The sequence below is a fragment of the Lolium perenne genome, chromosome 3 (genome assembly GCF_019359855.2).
Source record: "Lolium perenne isolate Kyuss_39 chromosome 3, Kyuss_2.0, whole genome shotgun sequence".
NCBI lineage: Eukaryota > Viridiplantae > Streptophyta > Magnoliopsida > Poales > Poaceae > Lolium > Lolium perenne.
The window spans coordinates 191606534-191627064 of record NC_067246.2 but is presented as its reverse complement, the minus strand read 5'-3'; the positions used below and the strand labels follow the sequence as shown (position 1 = coordinate 191627064).

The following is a 20531-nucleotide window of genomic DNA, read 5'->3' as shown; positions in this document are numbered from 1 at the left end:
CAGTATTGGAAACAAGGCCTAGGGATCAGACTTTCACTAGTGGACACTCTCAACATTGATCACATAACAGAATAGATAAATGCATACTCTACACTCTTGTTGGATGATGAACACATTGCGTAGGATTACACGAATCCTCAATGCTGGAGTTAACAAGCTCCACAATTCAATATTCATATTTAAATAACCTTAGAGTGCATGAAAGATCAATTCGACTAAACCAAGTACTAGCATAGCATGCACACTGTCACCTTCATGCTATGTAGGAGGAATAATACACATCAATACTATCATAGCAATAGTTAACTTCATAATCTACAAGAGATCATAATCATAGCATGAACCAAGTACTAACACGGATGCACACACTGTCACCATTACACCGTGCAGGAGGAATAAAACTACTTTAATAACATTGCTAGAGTAGCACATAGATAAATTGTGATACAAAATACATTGCAATCATAAAGAGATATAAATAAGCACTTCACTATGCCATTCATAACAGTGAATAAGTATTCTGTGAAATATAGCCTAAGAGACCCACACGGTGCACACACTGTCACCTTTACACACGTGGGACAAGGAGTCTCCGGAGATCACATGAGTAAAACTCACTTGACTAGCATAATGACATCTAGATTACAAGCATCATCATATGAATCTCAATCATGTAAGGCAGCTCATGAGATTATTGTATTGAAGCACATAGGAGAGAGATGAACCACATAGCTACCGGTACAGCCCCGAGCCTCGATGGAGAACTACTCCCTCCTCATGGGAGACAGCAGCGTTGATGGAGATGGCGGTGGTGTCGATGGAGAAGCCTTCCGGGGGCACTTCCCCGTCCCGGCGGCGTGCCGGAACAGAGACTCCTGTCCCCCAGATCTTGGCTTCGCGATGGCGGCGGCTCTGGAAGGTTTCTGTGGGTTTCGTCGATCGTCTCAGGGTTTTCGCGACGGAGGCTTTAAATAGGCGGAAGGGCAAGGTCGGTGGACTTCTGGGGGGCCCACACTATAGGGGGGCGCGGGCCCCCCCTTGGCCGCGCCGGCCTAGGGTTTGGTGGCCCTGTGCCCCCTCTCTGGCGGTTCTCGTGTGTTCTGGATGCTTCCGGGCAAAATAGGAACCTGGGCGTTGATTTCGTCCAATTCCGAGAATATTTCTTTACTAGGATTTCTGAAACCAAAAACAGCAGAAACAAAGAATCGGCACTTCGGCATCTTGTTAATAGGTTAGTTCCAGAAAATGCACGAATATGACATAAAGTGTGCATAAAACATGTAGATATCATCAATAATGTGGCATGGAACATAAGAAATTATCGATACGTCGGAGACGTATCAGCCACGAAGGTACCCAAAAATCCACTGAACATCTTACCAATGTTCTTTACCAGGATTAGCCATGTATCGACTGACCAAACTCATAGCATATGCCAAATCAGGGCGAGAACAGACCATGTCATACATCAAGGAACCAACAGCACTAGAATATGGAACTCGTGACATGTACTCAATATATCCATCAGTACTAGGAAATTGCAATGCTGACAATTTAAAGTGAGGAGCAATAGGTGTACTAACAGACTTTGCATCATGCATATTAAAACGATGAAGAACTTTCTGAATGTAATTTTGTTGACTAAGAAATAACACACTAGATTGTCTGTCTCTTGTAATTTTCATACCTAGTATTTTCTTAGCAGCACCAAGATCCTTCATATCAAACTCACTACTTAATTGTGACTTTAAAGTAGTGATCTCTTTCTTGCTCTTGGCAGCAATCAACATATCATCACCATATATCAACAAGTATATTGGTGATCCATTGATAAACTTGATATAAACACAACTATCATACTGAGATCTCTTAAACTTATGTGCAATCATAAATGAATCAAACCTTTTATACCACTGTCTTGGAGACTGTTTCAAACCATAAAGGGACCTCTTCAACTTGCAAACAAGAACCTCCTTACCAGGCACAACAAAATCTTCATGTTGGTCCATGTATATCTCCTCCTCAAGCTCACCATGCAGAAAAGCAGTCTTTACATCTAGCTGCTCAAGCTCAAGATCATGCATAGCCACAATACCAAAGAATGCATGAATGGAACTATGCTTCACAACCGGAGAGAATACATCATTATAATCAATACCTGTAATTTGGCTGAAACCTTTTGCTATTAACCTTTCCTTAAACCTCGGAGGCTCATGAGGAGTTCGAGTTGCATTTCTACCGACAAAGTTAAGTGTTCATTAGCATGTCATAACATGGCATGGGTGAGCTACTACAATATTAAACGGATCGGGGAAACCCTAGTTGGATATCCGAAATACTCCGCATATATGTTAGGTGAACATGCACGACTATCAACGCGCGACATGATGCGGGATACAAACAGATAAATGGATGGCATATTAATGTTCAGCACATTTTTCTGATCAAAATTGATATATAGCACTTTTTATTTCGAGTTACGGAACCTTCCTTTCGTGTAAATATCCACTTACATCAGACAACCTTCTTTTGTTTAGGCAAGCGCACAACATCCCATGTGCCATTCTTTTCAAGTGATTGCATTTCCTCTTGCATAGTGGAAATCCACTTCACGCGGTCAACGGATGCAACAACCTCAGCATATGTAGCAGGGTCAGTATCATGCTCCACCTGTTCAGCACAACTCAAAGCATGATGAACAAGATTACACTCTTAAATTAAACGAGGACGTGGACCTTTGTTACGCCTCGGTCTATTAGTAGCAATGGAACTATTTGTTTGCTGCAAAACAGGTGGTGAGTGCTGAACAACAGTGTTCTCATTCTCAGCAACATCAATTTATTTCTCCTCCACATGCTCCACCTGCATGCTAATCCTCTGTTGCTCATCATCAGAAACATAAAAAATAGCATCAGAAACATCTGTAGATGAACTCTTATAGAACATGATGACCTCATTAAAGACAACATTCCTGCTATGCAAAACTTTCTTAGTTTCAGTATTCCATAACTTATATGCCTTAACTACTGAATCATAACCAAGAAACACACATTTAACAGCCCTAGGTTCTAGCTTCCCATTATCAACATGAGCATAAGCCTACCGGCGATGGGCCTCGCTCCGCTCGTCAGAAGTTAGACTCCCTTTAGTATATGAATTTGGATCACAATATAACATATCATACTTCGACTTATAAACTGTGTACTTGTGACCAATTGTCTTGCTCGGCTAATGCCAAAGAAATTTCCCAGGCTTCGGTATTGCCTGTGTTTGGCAATGATGAATCTTGTCTCTTCCTGAAAAGGTGGATCAATAACTAGAGCGTGGACATGCTTGCCTCCATACTTCTAAATTTTATGGACAAGCGTGCTTTACGTAACTGTACCGTCGCGTAGGGGCTGACTAACCATGCTTGGTGCATGCTATTTCTGCAGCCTCTCGATTCCGGCCTTGGTGCAGTACCTCATCTCGCGAATGCGATTTTGGGGATCCATTTGGTGGATGGTATTATTGATTCATTCTTGTGGATTTGGACAGCCTCTAAATAATTCCCAGCCAAGTCGACCTACTTGGCCTTCTTTGAGGGTCGCACCTCGTGGCTATTGCATGATCCAATTTGGAGGTGCAAGGTTTCCCTAAAATTCAAAATGTTTGCGTGGAAAGTGGCTGGAACCGGTGCTAGAATGGAGAAACAAGGAGCCACTACCTATCAAATGTTAATTCATGCGCTTTATGTTCGCAACACTCCGAGACTATCAATCATCTACACTTTCAATGCCCTTACTCTAGGACTGTTTGGTTCGAGGTCCTTAAGCGGCTGAATCATGCATCCCTTCATGCGAAAAGTGTGGATTTTCTCCTTGAGTGGTGGTCACGTGTGACTGCTGAAAGAGCATAGGGCCCCAATGTGCGGTTTTGGTAATTAATGACAATTTCTATGGACTAATATTTGCATTGAGTCATATTTTGTAGGGTTTGTCCATAGGCAATGCTTGAAGCATATGTTGGCTTCAAGGTTGCAATAAGAAGAAATTTATGAAGAATATGTCTTGAAGAAGAAGATTAAGCGATCTCTCATGTGTATCTTAAAGACATCAACATGATGAAGAATGAATAAATGAAGTGCAAGTTCAAGATAAGCATCTAGAAGAGATTATAGGCTTGAAGCTTGACATTCTTATGGTGATCATGGATATGTGAAGACATTTCCAAAGAAGATGCTCTCCCATAGGATTATGACGGAGCAATTTGCAAGTCTTCAACAAGCTAGTCTAATCAAGAAAGGTGTTCTATCTTGAGGTGGACAAGATCATCATCATCAACCTGAAGTGGAATATGCGCAAGGAAAAGGTAGGATATTGACAGGGTTTGATTCTTACTGGTCTCATGGTGTTAGTTGTGATACCGGGTTATAGGATAGATAGCCGTACTATCAAGAGGGTCTGTCAAGTGAGTAACTTCATCGTATCGTTCAGAGAGAGCTCAAATCTTTGCATCATTGATATCATCTTTCTTGGTTCTTATTTCATTCTTATCCATGAGAGGATTTAGAGCTTATATTAATCTCCATGACAAGCTCTAGTTCATCAAAAATGGATTTCATATGCATTCTCTATTGCATTTTCGATATAGGTGGTTTTACCGGTTTGTCTTTTATAGATAGGTAAAAACTTTATTAATTTGTTTCTATCTTACCTTTCCGGACTATGTTGTTTCTATGCATATTATTGTAGAGATTGTTGCTGTGATTTCAACGAGCCCAAGATCATCGAAATCGGAGTCTTGATGCAAAAGATCTTGAAGTTTTCGTATAGGAATATTTGGAGATTTCACGGGGTGGAAGTTTCGGTCTTCGGGGCCGGTAGTACCGGTCAAATTCCGCCCAACTTCCGAAAATAGCATTTTTTTCTTGTAGTAACATGCTGTAAGACAAGTTCAATTCCAGAAGTAAGGCCGGTACTACCGAGGGGTGGTAGTACCGCCCCAAATGACCGGAAGTTCCGGTAATTACGAGTTTTGTGCATAACAAGCAGATTTCTGTTGCCCTATTTAAGGGGGTATTCTTCCCCAAAGTTCCTTACCCGTTTGAGCTCGGTTTTGCCCCCATTGTTGACCTTTTTTGAGCCTGCTATGTCCCTCTCCCTTCCATGAATCTTGCATCTATTTGAGAGAAAGATAGAGGAGATCTAGATCTACATCTTCACCAATCAAACCCCTCTCTTTGTGAGGGGAATCCACTAAATCTAGATCTTGGAGAAATTTGGTGTTCCTCCTCTCTTATCCCCCAATAGCTTTTGTAGCTTTGTTGGAATTTGAGAGAGAAGTATTGGAGCATCTTTGTGGTGTTCTTGCCATTGCATTTGGTGCATCGGGTTGACTTCTTCGCGGTGATACGTGGAGGTAAAAGTTCGTGAGATATACACTTCGGGAGCTTGTTCCCGGAGCTTGTTCCTCTTAGGTCCTTGGACCCTAGACGGCTTAGTGGTCTTTGTGGTGTTCTTGGGGCCTCCAATTAAGTTATGGAGATTGCCTCAAGTTTGTAGCTTTGTGGTGTTCTTGAGGCCTCCAATTAAGTTGTGGAGATTCTTCCAGTGCAAGGCCTTTGTGGCGGAATATTGGGAGCCTCCATGTGGAGATAGCCCCAAGCTTTGTGCGGGTTCTGTTACCACCCTCAAGGTACCATAGTGGATCTAGGACTTTCCTTTTAGTGGGAAGGCTCGAGGAGAATACGGTGAGGCCTTCGTGGCGTTTGGAGTGCTTTATCCTCCACACTGCTACCGCTCGAACGGAGAGTTGCACTCGCAAGAGTGTGAACTTCGGGGTACATCGTTGTCTCTGCATCACCTCGGTTATTCCTATACCCGAGCTATTTACTTGTGAATTTTACTTTGTGATAGCCTTCATGCTTGAAGTTATATGTCTTGCTATCACATAGTTGCTTGTATTGGTTAGCACATGTTATTGGTGCACATAGGTGAACCCTAGTTATATTGGTTTTGTGCTTGGCAAATTAAACACTAGTTTTATTCCGCATTTGTTAAGGCATAATCGTAAAAGTTTTAAACCGCCTATTCACCCCCCTCTAGGCGGCATCAGTGTCCTTTAAACTGCTACTTGGCTGGATAAGCTGCAGTGGCAAGTGCGCTCCCTCTTCCTACTTATCACCATGTCCATATGGATTGAGCGCCATGATACATCTCAAATGTATCTATTATTTTTGATGCTCCATGCTTGTTTTACACCAATTTATATATGTTGTGTTCATGCTTCGTTGCACTTTTATACATTTTTTTGGCACTAACCTATTAACAAGATGCCATAGTGCCAGTTCCATGTTTTATGTTGTTTTGTATTTCAGAAAAGTTCTATAGGAAATATTCTCGGAATTGGACGAAATAAAAGTTGAAGTCAATATTTTACCGTAACGAAGACGAAGTCCAGAGGGGAGTCGAAGAAAGGCAACATGGCGGCCAGACCAGCCCTAGGCACGACATGGCCTTGGCCCGCGTCTAGTGGTGGTGTGGCCCCCCTGGCCTCCACCGACATCGCCCCTCCGCCTATTTATTCACGGTCTCGGGAAAAACCTAAACACCCAAGCCTCCATCCACGAAAAGTTCCATCGCGGGCGCCATTGCAGACCCTAGCTCGGGAGGGTTCTGAAGCTCTTCCCGGCACCCTACCGGAGGGGAAAATCATCGCCGGAGGCATCTACATCGCCATGCCCGCCTCCAAAGTGATGTGTGAATAGTTCATCCCTGGACTATGGGTCCATAGCGGTAGCTAGATGGTTGTCTTCTCCAATTTGTGCCTCATGTTTAGATCTTGTGAGCTGCCCTACATGATCAAGATCATCCTTATGTAATGCTACATGCTATGTTTGCTGGGATCCGATGAATTGAATACTATGTTGAGATCGATTATATATTCTTGTCATATGTTATTTTTGATCTTGCATGATCTCCGTTGCTAGTAGATACTCTGGCCAAGTAGATGCTTGTGACTCCAAGAGGGGGTATTTATGCTCGATAGTAGGTTCGTGCCTCTAGTTTTCTGGAAGAGTGACAATAACTTCTAAGATTGTAGATGTGTTGTTTCTACTAGGGAGAAAACAACAATGTTTTATCCAAGGGCAATTCTATTGTTTAATTTACACACATTGCTTAATGCGATAATCTGTTGCTTGCAACTTAATACTGGAAGAGGTTCGGACGATAACCGGAATGTGGATTATTAGTCATAGACGCGGTTGGATTACGGTCTATGTATTATGTTGTAATGCCCAAACAAATCTCATAGTAATCATCTTGTCATGTATGGTCGGTATTATATCAATTGCCTAGCTGTAATTTGTTCACCCAACATGTTATTTATCTTTAAGGAGAGACACCTATAGTGAACTGTGGACCCCGGTCCTTTCCTTTACACTGATAAATTCATCCACTGCAATCATGTTCTGTTTACTCACTGCAAGCTCTGATCTCTTTAATTACTGCAAACATCTCCTTTCACTCGATACGTTTAATTCTTTATGTTCAGCGAAACCGGTGAGATTGCCAACCTCACTGTAAGTTGGGGCAAAGTATTTTGGATGTGATGTGTGCAGGTTCCATGTTGTTGCTGACGTTGGTAGTGCGTCCTGCCAATAGTCAGCCAGCAACACCTTCAGAAATCATGCCTTTCTCCTACTGATCGATTAAACCTTGGTTTCTTACAGAGGGAAAACTTGCTGTTGTGCTCATCATACCTTCCTCTTAGGGTTTTCCAACAGTGTGCAATATGCGCTCATCACGCCAGAATCGATTCTTCAAGGACAAGAGCGGGACAAAAGCCTTTCTCCTTGATGTGATTGTCAAAGAGAAGGATTGGTGGAAACTGGTGTTTTGTTTTTGAGTAGTTCACTTAGCCTAAGTTGGCTTCGGCCCTGTGTGTTGTGAGAGTAGATTTTGTATTTGGTTTTTTCATTTGCCTATAAACAAACACGCGTTCTTAATTTTTTTAAAATATAATATATTTCATCCATTAAAAAATTTCTCAACTTTATTTATATACGGATGAATTTGTACATATGTATCTATATATATATATATATATATATTTGTATCTAGAAAAAATTGAGAAGTTTTTCCAAGGGACAAAAGGAGCATATGGTATTGATTGTGTTCTCCCTTGCATTTATACCATCAACTTGTCGCTATTGCAGAAACTTCTCATCTGATATACTAGCATGTGCCTAACATCATTTTTTTTAACGGGGATAGGGTCCGAAGACCCTAGAAGCTGAACATATTGGCCAAGCTGTGGTTACATTTTACATCAATGCCCCTACATATCAGTTTTTTTGGATAAGGATTGAAATTTTATGGAAGGAACCCTAGTAAAAGCCATCAGGTCCTCCAAATTCTGCATCGCTTCTGATGGATCTCGCCGTCGACTTGCTCCGCTGCAAAGAGGACGCCGACGTCGTGGACGAACCAGTTGGTTCGGCGTCATGGCAGGAGCGGAAGATCTTCCTCTTGGACCTCTTCTTAGCCTCTGGGAAGAGGAGGCTCGGACTCTGCCGAGCACAAAGCGGCTCTCTCAGCCGCGGATAGCTTCGTCTAGCGCGAAGCTTGGATTCACCAGGATCTGCAACTTGAGAAGGGCGAGGACAAACCCGCTCTTCATCGATCCCCAGAACAGAAGGAAGAGACGCATGCCACAGATGATGTACCACCCCACGCCGTCACCTTGACAGATTGGAAGAGGGAGGCCAAGCCATGTCGCCTCCATTGCTCCGCATGAGCCACCCCCGCCACCGGAGGGCAAACGCCACTTCTGGACGCAAAGGCCACCAATGAGCACCTCTGCCTCTCCTTTCTACTACGTTCGGCCAAAGGCTTCGATGTCACACGTTGGATGGCGCAACACCGTTCTTCCTCCTCACCACCTTGGCAGACCAACAAGAATGGAGGAGCGCCACAGCCGGGCGCCAAAAAGTGGCCCGCAACCACTGCTTTATTCAGGGAGACGGTGGGTTTCCCCTCCACTATCTACTCTGACCATCGGAGCGACAATAGGGGAAGGAGAAGCCCTAGAGCAAGCAAGATGTGGGCGCCGAGATCTGTCACTCGTCTCCAACTATTGGGCAAAGAGCGCCGACCGGAGATGGAGTCGGGGGCAGCCCGTAAGTCCTCTGCGAGTACCAAGGGGAAAGAGCGAGAGTAGTGGGAGAGGAGGGGGAAAGGAAGTCCCAGCTTAAGCTTAAATTTTACAAAAGAACTAGTTGCCCACTGCCTAAGGGCATCTCCAGCGGCGCGACGCAAACGGACGCTAAGCGACCGTTTTCGTCCGCCGTGACCGGAAATGCGTCTGGGACCTGTTCCAGCGGGGCGACGCAAAGTGACCGGGCCGTCTGCGGAGACGCAAACCTGGCCCAAATATGCGCCAGGCTTGCGTCTCCGCGGACGCTCGGACGCCGAGCGTCCGCTCGCGTCCCCACGGGCCCTCATGGCAGCGACCTAGGTTCGATCAGCCTCTAATTCACAACCGTCGGCGACCAACCGCCGCAATGGAGCGCCGAACCGCCGCGGAAGAGCAACTGCCGGCCTCTTCGTTTTACGCGCCGCCGTTAATCCGCGCACATTATAACCCCCGCGTCTACGGTAATTCAAGTTCAACCGCCTCCTTCTTCATCCTCTTTTCTTCTTCAACATCGGCACGTCATGAGCGACTACACGCTGCCGTCCGACTCGGAGAGCGAGGGCAAGTCGCCCGGATTCCTGCATTGGTGGGAATCGCCGGCGACGCCAAGCGATCCGGGCTCCACGCCCAGCTACCCTACCTCCACACCGAGTGAGGACGAGGAGGAGGGAGGCGGCAATGGCAGCGAAGGCCAGGAGGAGGACGGAGGCGGCGCTGCCAGCGACGCGGACGACGTGGAGGAGGGCCAGGAGGAGGAGGAGGACTCCGATAGCAAGTTCGCCCGATTGGAGGCGCAGGAGGCGGCGGACGACAAGGCGGCGGCAAGGAAGAAGTCCAGGGCGCTGGCGTGGGCGGCGCGTCGTCGTCCGTTCACCGACGACGACGACGAAGACACCATTTCTTCCAGTTTCAAGTCCTCGACGGGCGCGTCGTCCTCCAGTTCCGACGACGAGGTGACAAGCAAGAGGCGGAGGAGTTTCCACGACGACGACGACGCAGGGCCTTCGAACAAGAAGGCCAAAAAATAGTTTTAGTTTATATGTTTTTAAATTTCTTCTTATTTATATGTTAAATATGTTTGAATCTAGTCGATTGACGTATCCGGTTAATTGTTTAGGCTATAATCTATTCGATTGGACCAACGTGACATCATGAGTACATCTTTTTCGCGTTTAAAACTTGATCATTCAACTATAAACTGTAAAGAAGTAGCACAAAAAAAACAGTTGCATGTCCAAAATGCGTCGGGCCGCTGGAGGTAGCCCCCGACGCAAACGGACATTTCGCCCCTTGCGGTCAATTTGGTGTCCGCGGGGCGACGCAAACGGACGCTCGCGACCAGTTTTGAGCGTCCGAAATGCGTCGCGCGCTGCTGAAGATGCCGTAACAAATTATAGAGACTAGAGATGTAGAAAGGATTACCAAGATGGCAACTGGGCAAGATGAGGCCACATGAAGTCCACGAACTCGGAACTGTACCGGAATCACTGGCATACAGGTCAGATCTGCCTACCAAAATCTTTAAGAAGTCAACAGCTTTTCAAACCAGAAATTGAGCTCGTGGCAGCCACCACCAGTCGGCAACAACCTCCATTCACAGCACAGTGGGGGGAGCGAAAGCGGCAAATCAACCAACCCCGCGCCATCCCATTTCCCTCACCAACCCACTAGACCATGGCCGCCGCCGCCGCCGCGCCCACCGTCGCCAAGTCGCCGCCGGTGCTCGTCCCTCCAGCGGGACCCACCCCGGGTGGCGTGCTGCCGCTCTCCTCCATCGACAAGACCGCCGCCGTCCGCGTCTCGGTCGACTTCATCCAGGTCTTCCCCCCGTCTTCTTCCGATGGGGCCGCCGGGGACCAGGTGGCCGCGATGCGCGAAGGGTTCGCGAGGGCGCTGGTGCCGTACTACCCGGTTGCCGGCCGCATCGGGGAGCCGTCCCCGGGCGACCTCGTGGTGGACTGCACCGGCGAGGGCGTCTGGTTCGTGGAGGCCGCCGCGAGCTGCTCGCTCGCCGACGTCAACGGCCTCGAGCGCCCGCTGCTCATCCCCAAGACGGAGCTCATCCCCCGCCCTCCCCCGGAAGAGAAGCTCGAGGACCTCATCCTCATGGCCCAGGTTCGCGCGCGATTTACAACTCTCGTCTCGTTGCTCGTCTCTTCTCTCTCCCGATCCAGTCCAACAAAAGGGGACGAGTGCTTGAAAGCTGATCCAGGGAGAATCTAAGCTCGAGCGCCGCTGTGTTGCAGGTCACGAAATTCACCTGCGGCGGATTCGCCGTCGGGATCTGCTTCAGCCACCTGGTGTTCGACGGGCAGGGCGCGGCGCAGTTCCTCAAGGCGGCGGGCGAGCTGGCCCGGGGGCTCCCGGCGCCGTCGGTGGCCCCGGTGTGGGACCGCGAAGCGATCCCGGACCCGCCCAAGCTGCCACGCGGGCCGCCGCCGTCGTTCACGGCGTTCAACTTCGTGACCCAGGTGGTCGAGATCTCGCCGGAGAACATCGCGCGCATCAAGGACGAGTTCAAGGCCGCGACCGGGGGGCAAACCTGCTCTACCTTTGACGCTGTGACGGCCGTGATTTTCAAGTGCCGTGCGTTGGCGGTGGAGCTACCCGACGACGCTGAAGTCCGGCTCGGCTTTGCCGCCAGCACGAGGCACCTCCTCCAGGGCGTGCTGCCGTCAGTGGACGGCTACTATGGCAACTGCGTGTACCCTGTGGGCATCACCCGGAGCAGCAAGACCATCCGGGAGGCGGCGCTGCCGGAGGTGGTCAGCGTGATGCGTGAGGCCAAGGAGGCGCTCACCGTGCGCTTCACGGACTGGATGCACGGCGACGCCAAGGGCGACCACTACAATGTGCCCCTGGACTACGGCACCGTCACGGTGTCTGACTGGAGCCGGGTTGGGTTCAACGAGGTGGACTACGGCTTCGGCGAGCCGGGGTACGTGTTCACACTCAATGACGACGTCAACATCGTCGCGTCGGTGATCTACCTGAAACCCCCGACGCCCAAGCGCGGGATCCGGCTCATGCTCCGCTGCGTGGAGGAGCCACATGCCGCTGTATTCGCCCAAGAGCTTGCCAAGTACGCTTAAGCTCGATGCTTCTTCTCAGCGATGGGCATGTACATGGATATGCTCGTGCATGTAACACCCTCTCACTGTACTTTTTCTTCACACTGGTGTGTGCAATGTTTTCATATAGGTCACCTTCTGGTCCTTTGTGCAGATATAAACACTGCAGTAGTATTTGTCATGTGTCGATTTCTTTTCAATGTGGATAGTTGTAAACTGCCAACCACAAGAATGAATAAAATCCAGATTATGGTATATATGGGGCTTCATTATTTCATATGCTTAGCAAGTCTTTATGTGAAGCCCTGGTTTTGTAGGAGCTTTGTGTTTGTGGTCTCAATGAACTGTGGTTTTACCAAGGATTATGAGTCTAACAACTAGTCGCTCGACTAGTCTATGAGTCTTAATTTGACTGTCGACTAGCTTGTTCGACTTGACTAGTTCATAGAGTAATCTCAATTAGTAGTGGTATTTGAGTCGATCAATTCAATTTGGGCATGAATAAGCGAGGCGCTCAGCCCGCAGGATGGAAAGGCTGAACACTAGCCATTTCCAGGTTTCCTCCAGAACAAGCTGCCTCACCCGGGACCAGGCTGCTGCCTCCATCCACTAACCATCCGCTGCCGGTGGGGATAAGAAGCATTGTGATGCTCTCCCTCCGCTGGTTCTGCTCATATCTGGTTGTCATATATGTACTAGCTACTGCTGAAGTACATGTCGACTAGTCGAGCAGTAGTCTAGACTTGTCACGACTAGTCTATGAGTTGGTACCCTGACGACTCGTTGACTCGAAATCCTTGGGTTTTACCCATATGTTTGAGTCCACAGGTTCAAAATTATACAGCCTCAAATCCTATTTTTTTAGTGTGCTGGAATTCACAAGCACAAGTATTCACGTCTTAGGCTGGTTGCCGCAAGAAAGTGTGTACTTTCACACTGGTCTGGTGAGCAAAAGAAAGTTTCCTAGATAAAAGGCTGATCAAGATAAAATATTTCAGTGAGGCGTTTGAATGGTGGATCCTAGATGAGCTGATGCTCGTAGTAGAAAATCAAACAGATTAAAGATGGTCCTGTTCAACCAAATTATTCAGACGGCACCAATGCGCACAGCCATCTGCCCAGTAACTGTCACTAAAAGTCATGCAGATATTCATCACTTGGACGTAAGTTTCAAATGCAGTACCTCCACTCCATGACCAATATGTCAGCATATCACCATAGCATGTTTTTGTGTGTAACTTACCAGTGCAGTGTGTTGGTCATCTCTGTACAACTTAAAAGTTTCCAGCATTCACTTTCACATGATGGCTTACTGATGAAAGCTGCTAAACAACAGTGGTGGCCTTACATTATTTATCAATCTTCATGAAACCACTGATACTGGATAGGAAGATGAATCTTTTTTTCTATGTTTCCACTATTTTCTAACAGTGCAGGCGACTATAGTTCTGAATGTGCTCATCTCATGTGGCATTGTTGAAGAAACTGCATTATCCATCACGAGCTTTCGGAGTTATGAGCCAGGAAATCTAAGGAGTGAAATCAAGAAACTGAAACTGTGGGAATAACTTTATACCATCTGGTTTCAAGCGTAAGTCATCTTTGTCCTCTTCACGATCTCAGGATGAGAGTTGAGGATTGAATTCTGTACTGTAGTATTGAGTATTGACATACTCGTATACAAAATAAGAAAATATAATGTTGTGATTTTTTATTTAATCTGTTGATATTATTATCCTGCCGGATGTTGTTGTTGATAGTAATATATTTTCAGTTTTTAGAATGTTGGACCATGCAGCATGGCAACTGTTGGAACTGGAGTAGTAACAGAACATATATACATAGGAATATTCATTGAAGACACTTATTACTGTTTTTAGTCCCAACTCTGGCACAGTTTGTGGTGACTTTCTACATGCTAAATTGCATAATTTCTACCATTTTCCCTTTTATGAAAAGGTAGTAGCATAACTTTTCATGATTTAAAGCTGGAATGGAAACTTTACAGACAACCTAGCTAGCCGACAGAGTAAAGCAGAGCAAACAAGAAAACAACATGAAAATGTAGAGTGATGGAATCAACTGTAGTCTTAATATAGTCAATCTACTAAACCTTATGCACCCAACAACCTCGAAGTTTTCGTGATACATTTGAGATTCCACAGTGAGGAAGTTGACGTCATGGACAGAAATACGGAAATTAAATACATAGCGACAGTCTTCCATAAAGTACAATAACACAAACGATCTATATTCTTTTTCATAGTAGTTCAGGTTATTTGTATAAAAAAAATATTCCCAAGTGACTATCCCATAGTACTTAATATACCTCATATCTGTTTGCGTGCTTTTCTGAATATTGTGGAGGGTTTAGAAATGAGCTGAACCATATTGCTCTAAGATTAGAGAGCATGCCAATTGTTGTTTGAATTTTCAGTTAGAGTTGTATCTGTACTTTTTATGCAAGAAAACAGTTTAGATCATGTAAATTGGAGTTTAGGTTCAGGCCATTTATCATGTAAAATGCTAATAAAAGTCCAGGTTCGGTAGGAACGCATGTTTAGCTTTTTTACCCAAGCGATCCAACGAGGGGATTGAATTTCATTATCAACCAGATAACGAAATACAGACCAGCAGTTCAGTATCATCTAGTTGTGATGGAATGCATGTTTAGCTGCACCTACATATTCCTTTATTGGAATTGGACTATGTAACCCAAGATCACTGCCTGTTGGTACGTGTATGTTGGTATATGTTGACTGATGACTGAACAAGTTCACCTGCACATCTCTGAAAAAGATGCAATGAAAACCATCTTTGATAGCCTACAGTTGCTGCGGTCATTGCTCTGTATATATGTCTTGCTTGCATATCTAAACTGATGATCCACCCCTCATCCAAGTACCTTACTACCTTAGATAAACTGAACCACGCTAACTTTAAAACCCAGCAACTGTTACGTAAAGCCGTAGTTATTCAGAGAAGTAGGTTACTCCAGTAGCACAAATTAATCCACATACTCTGGTAGCATAGGTTCAGGTTCTAGGAAATAAAGTTAGCATCTGGTAAACAAAGTTCAGGTGGTGCATCAGGATTGTTGGAACAGCTGAGCTAGCAAACTTATATAGTCTTGCATAACAGAAATACATAGTCTGGCCGGCAGAAAGCAAGCAAGGTTCGAAGGGAAAGAAACAAGTTCAACACACTAATGGGAAACCCACTGTTCGTTGCCGATTCGAGCGAAGACCTACGGGACGGAAACCCATTAACACCCTACAACACGCAGGACCATGTCCCAGGAACAGCTACACCACAGGCAGGGCAAGATGCTAGTTATTAGTAACTTGTTATTTGGAGACTCCGAAGGTTAAGATATGGATGGAAATAGATCGTGCCTCCCTGTTCACAGACAACATAAAACAAATTAGCACCATTGTGTAAACGACGATTACCGGCAAATTAACTCCAGAAGCTTCCACTTACAAGGTTGAGTGATCATCTGTGCAGTCAATGCGAAATCTGCACAAACATGTCTTTGAGGTCTTCGCGTCCAGTCATAGTTTCCAAAACCCTGTCACTGAACATTTCTTGTGCCTGGTTGCTCCCTGTAGGCTGCAGTTCATTTGAAAACAGTAGTTTGGACATGTGATCCTTCGAAGCTTGTCTGTCATATTTGACCTTCTCCTTTGTTCCTTCCGCGATCAGATTGTATGTATACACAATCTTCTCCTGACCGATTCTATAGGCTCGGCCAATCGCCTGCCTTCCAACAGAAGGATTCCACACGACATCGAGGAGAACGACACGCGATGCACCAACAAGAGTTATGCCTTCGCAACAGGCCTTGGTTGATGCAAGCATCACCTTAGCCTCGCTGTTCATGTCATTGAAGGCTTCCATCAAGGCTTCGCGCTGTTTCACACGCACATTTCCACTCATCAACAGTATCTCCCTGCCTTCAGTCCATTTAAACTTTCTGGTCAGCTGATCCATGATCAGGGCCAGTGGTTCAAGGTACTGGCTGAACACGAGCACTCTTTCTTTCAATGCTTCGCAAAGACAGACAATCTCCAGGACGAACCATGTCTTGACTCCTTCGCTTGGGTTCAGCCGTACACTCTGCATCTTCTCCACAATAGATGCTTCTTCGTCTGACAGTTTTGTGCCCGTGACAAGGAACGGGTGTATGGATGCAAGAGATATCTTGTATTCTGCATCAAGAAAACCCTTCCCTGCACTTTTCTCCATCATTGCGATGATTTCCTTCTGACGGGGAAGAGGGTTCAGAATCACAACAGATTCTCTCAGTCCAGGAAGAGACTTCTGAAGAATGTCACCATTATGTATGTGCACAAAAGGGTCCAGCTTTTCCCGTATTTCACGGATATGCTCATCTGTTATGTTACCTATCCTCAGTGAAGTCCAGAATTCCTTGCCTTCATCCTCCTCCACGTGAGGTGCTGCTCTTGATTGTCCTTTCTTGCTGAGTCTTGTACAAGCAAAATCCCTTGCAAATTTCGGTTTAACAAGGCACAAGATGTTATAGAGCTCTAGGAAGTTGTTCTGGAATGGAGTCCCTGATAGAATTATCCGCTTTTCGGTGCTGACTTCTGCAAGGACTTTCCAGATTAGGCTCTTCTTGTTCCTTGGTGTGTGCCCCTCATCGAGGACCAACAAGCCAGGCTTCTCAAGAAGAAGATTCCTCACCGTTTTCCCGTCGGCGCCTTCACCCTTGGCAAGATTCCTGTAAAGCGAGTAGCTCAGACCAATGATGCTGCTGCCTTCATACCAGGATGCCAGCTTCAGCATTAGCGTAGATTTCTGGCTCAGTTTGTTCGCAGACAACTTGTGCCGCAGACTTTCATCTCGTGAAACCAGTTTCTGGATGGTCTTGTCTTCACTCCACTGAATATCACTAGAACTCAGCACATGGAAAGGGAGCTTCACCTTCCATTTTCTGAACTCCTGCTCCCATGTAGCCAGCATACCCCTGGGAGCAATTATCACTGGCCTGCAGTGCGGGAAAATCTCCAGGTAAGATTGCACAAATGTAATTGCTAGCCGGGTCTTGCCGGTCCCTGGGGCATGAGAAATCACACAGCCACTTGTAGTATCACTGTTCATGGTCTGCTTCAGCTGTTCAATGTCGATTCCCCCTGCAAGTCTTTTCCACATGAACTCAAAGCCTTCCTGCTGGTGTGGAAACATGTCTTCGCGTACCCCGGGAATGAGATCCCAGACAACGCCAGTTTTGTGACCACCGACGTCACTCGCTCCTTCATGTCCAATTGATTTTAGGATATCATCAAAGAGCAAGTCCAACTCCCGGTCAGCTGCCGGTTCCCTGTCCGCAAAGTCCTTCATCTGTTGAGTGAGGAAAAAGAGAAATGCATATGATTTAATCAGAAGAAAGGTATTGATGCTGTCTGCAAACATGCCAAATCAACTTTTGCTTACCATAGCGGGGAATACGTCTCTAATTTCCATTTCAATATAATCGCAGATTTTGCATCTAATACCTATTTGGTCATCAAGAAAGAGAACATGTTTCCCTGGCTTGCATCTGCATGAAGTTGCTCCATCAGCAAGAATTCCATCCATATTGCTCTTTTCATCCTGAAAAAAGCAGTGTCATATAGTTAATATTGACTAGAAATAATGTGTCTGCATCTTGCAAGTTTTTCTTTTTCTTTCTACGAAAAAACAATCAGCACTGCTTGTCATTGAGTTAGAGGTGAATTTACACCCAGAAAAAGTGGAAGCATACTAATTACAAGATATCTGTCTACGCTACACAAGAATAAAACACCCTGCTATTGACCCATAAGCCTAAGCAGCCTGATGACTGATGTTCAGTAATCAGTACAGTGATGGTACTGTAGGGGAAACGACAATAAGATCCTGACAGTGCAGAAGAATTGCTACTCGTCAATGCAGAATTACCTTTCATATTAGGTTGGTTCAGAACATATTTTTCCTACATAATTCTCAATCATAGTGGAAACTTTTCGAGTCCACACGATGTATGGACATAGAATGCATACTTAGTTACTTAAGGTTTTCAGTTTGAAACTTAATAGGATTGAATAGATTGTTTAGTAAGGATTTTTTTTTATGAAACACTTTTATACTGTCCAACAAAAGTACAAAACTGAACATATGTTACTACTTTTCTAGAACACACGGCATAGTGAAGACTACAAATTCAACATCCACATGATTCATAGCACATAATTAGTCGGTTACCTTGTCGTGGGTATGGGCAGCGTCATCGTTGTATTGCTGTTGCTCCTCGAGGACGAGGTTGTCCCAGTCTGCAAACAGCTCGTCCACAAACTCTTCATGCTCTGTCTTCTCTACCACCACCTCTTCTTCATCCCCGAATGAGAAGATCAAAGACAACGTGTCGCATCCCTGTCCTTGTGCAGGAGGAACAGAGGCATCCGGAGGAGCAGAGCCGTTGTGGTAGTTCTCGATTCCCTCGAAAATGGTGTCGAGCAGATCGTCGTAGGTCTCTCGCTCCCTGCGGCCCTGCCCCCTCGGAATGACGAGGGAGCTATTCTTGAAGGTAACATCGCCGAATCCATCCTTGTTCTTGAAGGCGTAGGCTCCTTTTGGCTTCCTGGAAGATGCAAAGGGTCCGTCCGACTCATCGTCGTCCCCATGTCCATCAGCAGCAGCATCAGGTTCCATGGCCCGTTTGCCCCTCCTCCTTGCTGCCGTTCCCCGATCTTCGCCGCCACCACCGCCGAGTTCAGCATTATTTTTCATGTACTTTCCCCTCCTCTTGGCCGCCACTCCCTGACCACCACCGGAATCAGAGCCGTCATCCCCGTGGGCAGGTTTCATCCCTCGGCGCCGTCTCTTCCCTGTCACCGTTCTGCGGTAGCTGCCGCGGCCGCCGGCACCCGGCTCACGCTCCTCACTGGACGACGGCGCTGGAGCACGAGGTGGCGCCTTCTCTGACTCTGACGACTCCCAGGCGGACTCCGACGACGCCGTGTCGACGCAGTACGGCTTGCTGCAGGTGCCTCGCCTGAGCAGCTTCCTGTTGGGGCACCTCCGACGTGACCGCGTCCGTGCCGCGACGGTGCTGCCGGCGTCATTGGCGGTGTCCGCTACCCTGGAGATGAGCCACCCTTCGAACTTGCGCCTCAGGAAGACCTCCGTGGCGCTGTCGCCGGCGGCCGCCCTGGCACTGCTAGGCACGCCGCGACGGCCCGGTCCTTCCCCTGCCTCAGATTCCTCGTCGCCCGCCTCATCTTCTTCCGTTTCTTCGTCGTCGTCGTCTTCCTCCTCTTCCACCTCGTACTCTTCATCTTTATCTTCTTCCTCTTGGTGGTCTTGTTGCCCCTCCTCTGCACCGTCGTCATCCTCCAGATCCATCTCCTCCGCTTCGCCTGCTACCTCACAAGCACCTTCTTGCCGACCCGTGCTGGCCCCCCCGCTAGTGCTAGTCGCACCGTTCACTTCGCCGCCGGGAGAGCCAGTGGGGCCGCCGCTCCTCCTACCCCCAGCATAGCTCGCCTTGCCACTGCGCTCCTCGTCGCTTGGGTAGAGGCGCTCGAGCTCGTCCCAGTCCACGTCGCCGGAGTCGGAATCAGTGGGAGGCTCCTCCTTGACGACAAGCCCCCCGCCCTCGCCAAGCTGGACCTCAGCGTCCGCAACTACCTCCGCCCCCTCCTCCTCCTCCTCGTCGTCATCGTCGATGTCGATGATCTCGGGGCCGCGCGCCGCAGCGACCGGCTGCGAGGAGGATGACGGCGCGCCGCCCGCGCCAGCCTCCCCCGCTCGGCCGCCGCCGTCGTCGTCGTCACCGTCGTTGAGGATGAGCGCGCGGCGGCGGCGGATCTCGACGGACTGCCTCGGCATCTGGCCGGCGCGGTGGAAGGGGATCCGAGGAGGCGATCGAGGATGAAGAGGGTTTTTCGCCTAGGTAGTGAGCTAGGTAGTGAGAGTGAGGTGTGGAGGTGTTTGCTAGAATTGGGCGCGAGAAAGGAAAAGGGAGCTGCTACATGGTATGCTGAAACGGGAAACGGAGTTGATGGGGGCGTCGTGGGTATGGGGCCGGCCCGCCTGTCACCCTGAGCATTCTCTTTGCGGGAAAGGGCCACGGCTACTCCTGCCGTGCTCGCTTGCCGTCAAACACGATTTGGGGTACTGTAGGCTCAGGCGCTCGGCTCACGCGATGCTCCCAAAAGCATCTAGGTTTGAAGTGACCGCTGCAATAATGGACGAGTCCAAGGAGCTACTCCTCGAGGCCACTCAAATGCACTGCGG

At 47.4% G+C, this 20531-nt stretch overlaps 2 protein-coding genes across 2 annotated transcripts; one reads left to right on the top strand and one right to left on the bottom strand.

Annotated features, from left to right (window-relative positions):
- The first annotated feature begins 10731 nt into the window (after nucleotides 1-10731).
- LOC127342935 (acyl transferase 5) lies at nucleotides 10732-12506 on the top strand. The gene is made up of 2 exons (XM_051368959.2): nucleotides 10732-11295; nucleotides 11427-12506. The coding sequence occupies exons 1-2, from the start codon at nucleotides 10855-10857 to the stop codon at nucleotides 12270-12272; spliced, it is 1287 nt and encodes a 428-aa protein (XP_051224919.1). The 5' UTR covers nucleotides 10732-10854; the 3' UTR covers nucleotides 12273-12506.
- Nucleotides 12507-15345: 2839 nt separating this feature from the next.
- Nucleotides 15346-20253, bottom strand: LOC127342934 (SNF2 domain-containing protein CLASSY 3). Its single transcript, XM_051368957.2, has 4 exons — nucleotides 18498-20253; nucleotides 17709-17867; nucleotides 15735-17615; nucleotides 15346-15650 (listed from the first exon to the last, which is right to left on the bottom strand). The coding sequence occupies exons 1-3, from the start codon at nucleotides 20121-20123 to the stop codon at nucleotides 15759-15761; spliced, it is 3642 nt and encodes a 1213-aa protein (XP_051224917.1). The 5' UTR covers nucleotides 20124-20253; the 3' UTR covers nucleotides 15346-15650; nucleotides 15735-15758.
- Between the last annotated feature and the right edge of the window lie 278 nt (nucleotides 20254-20531).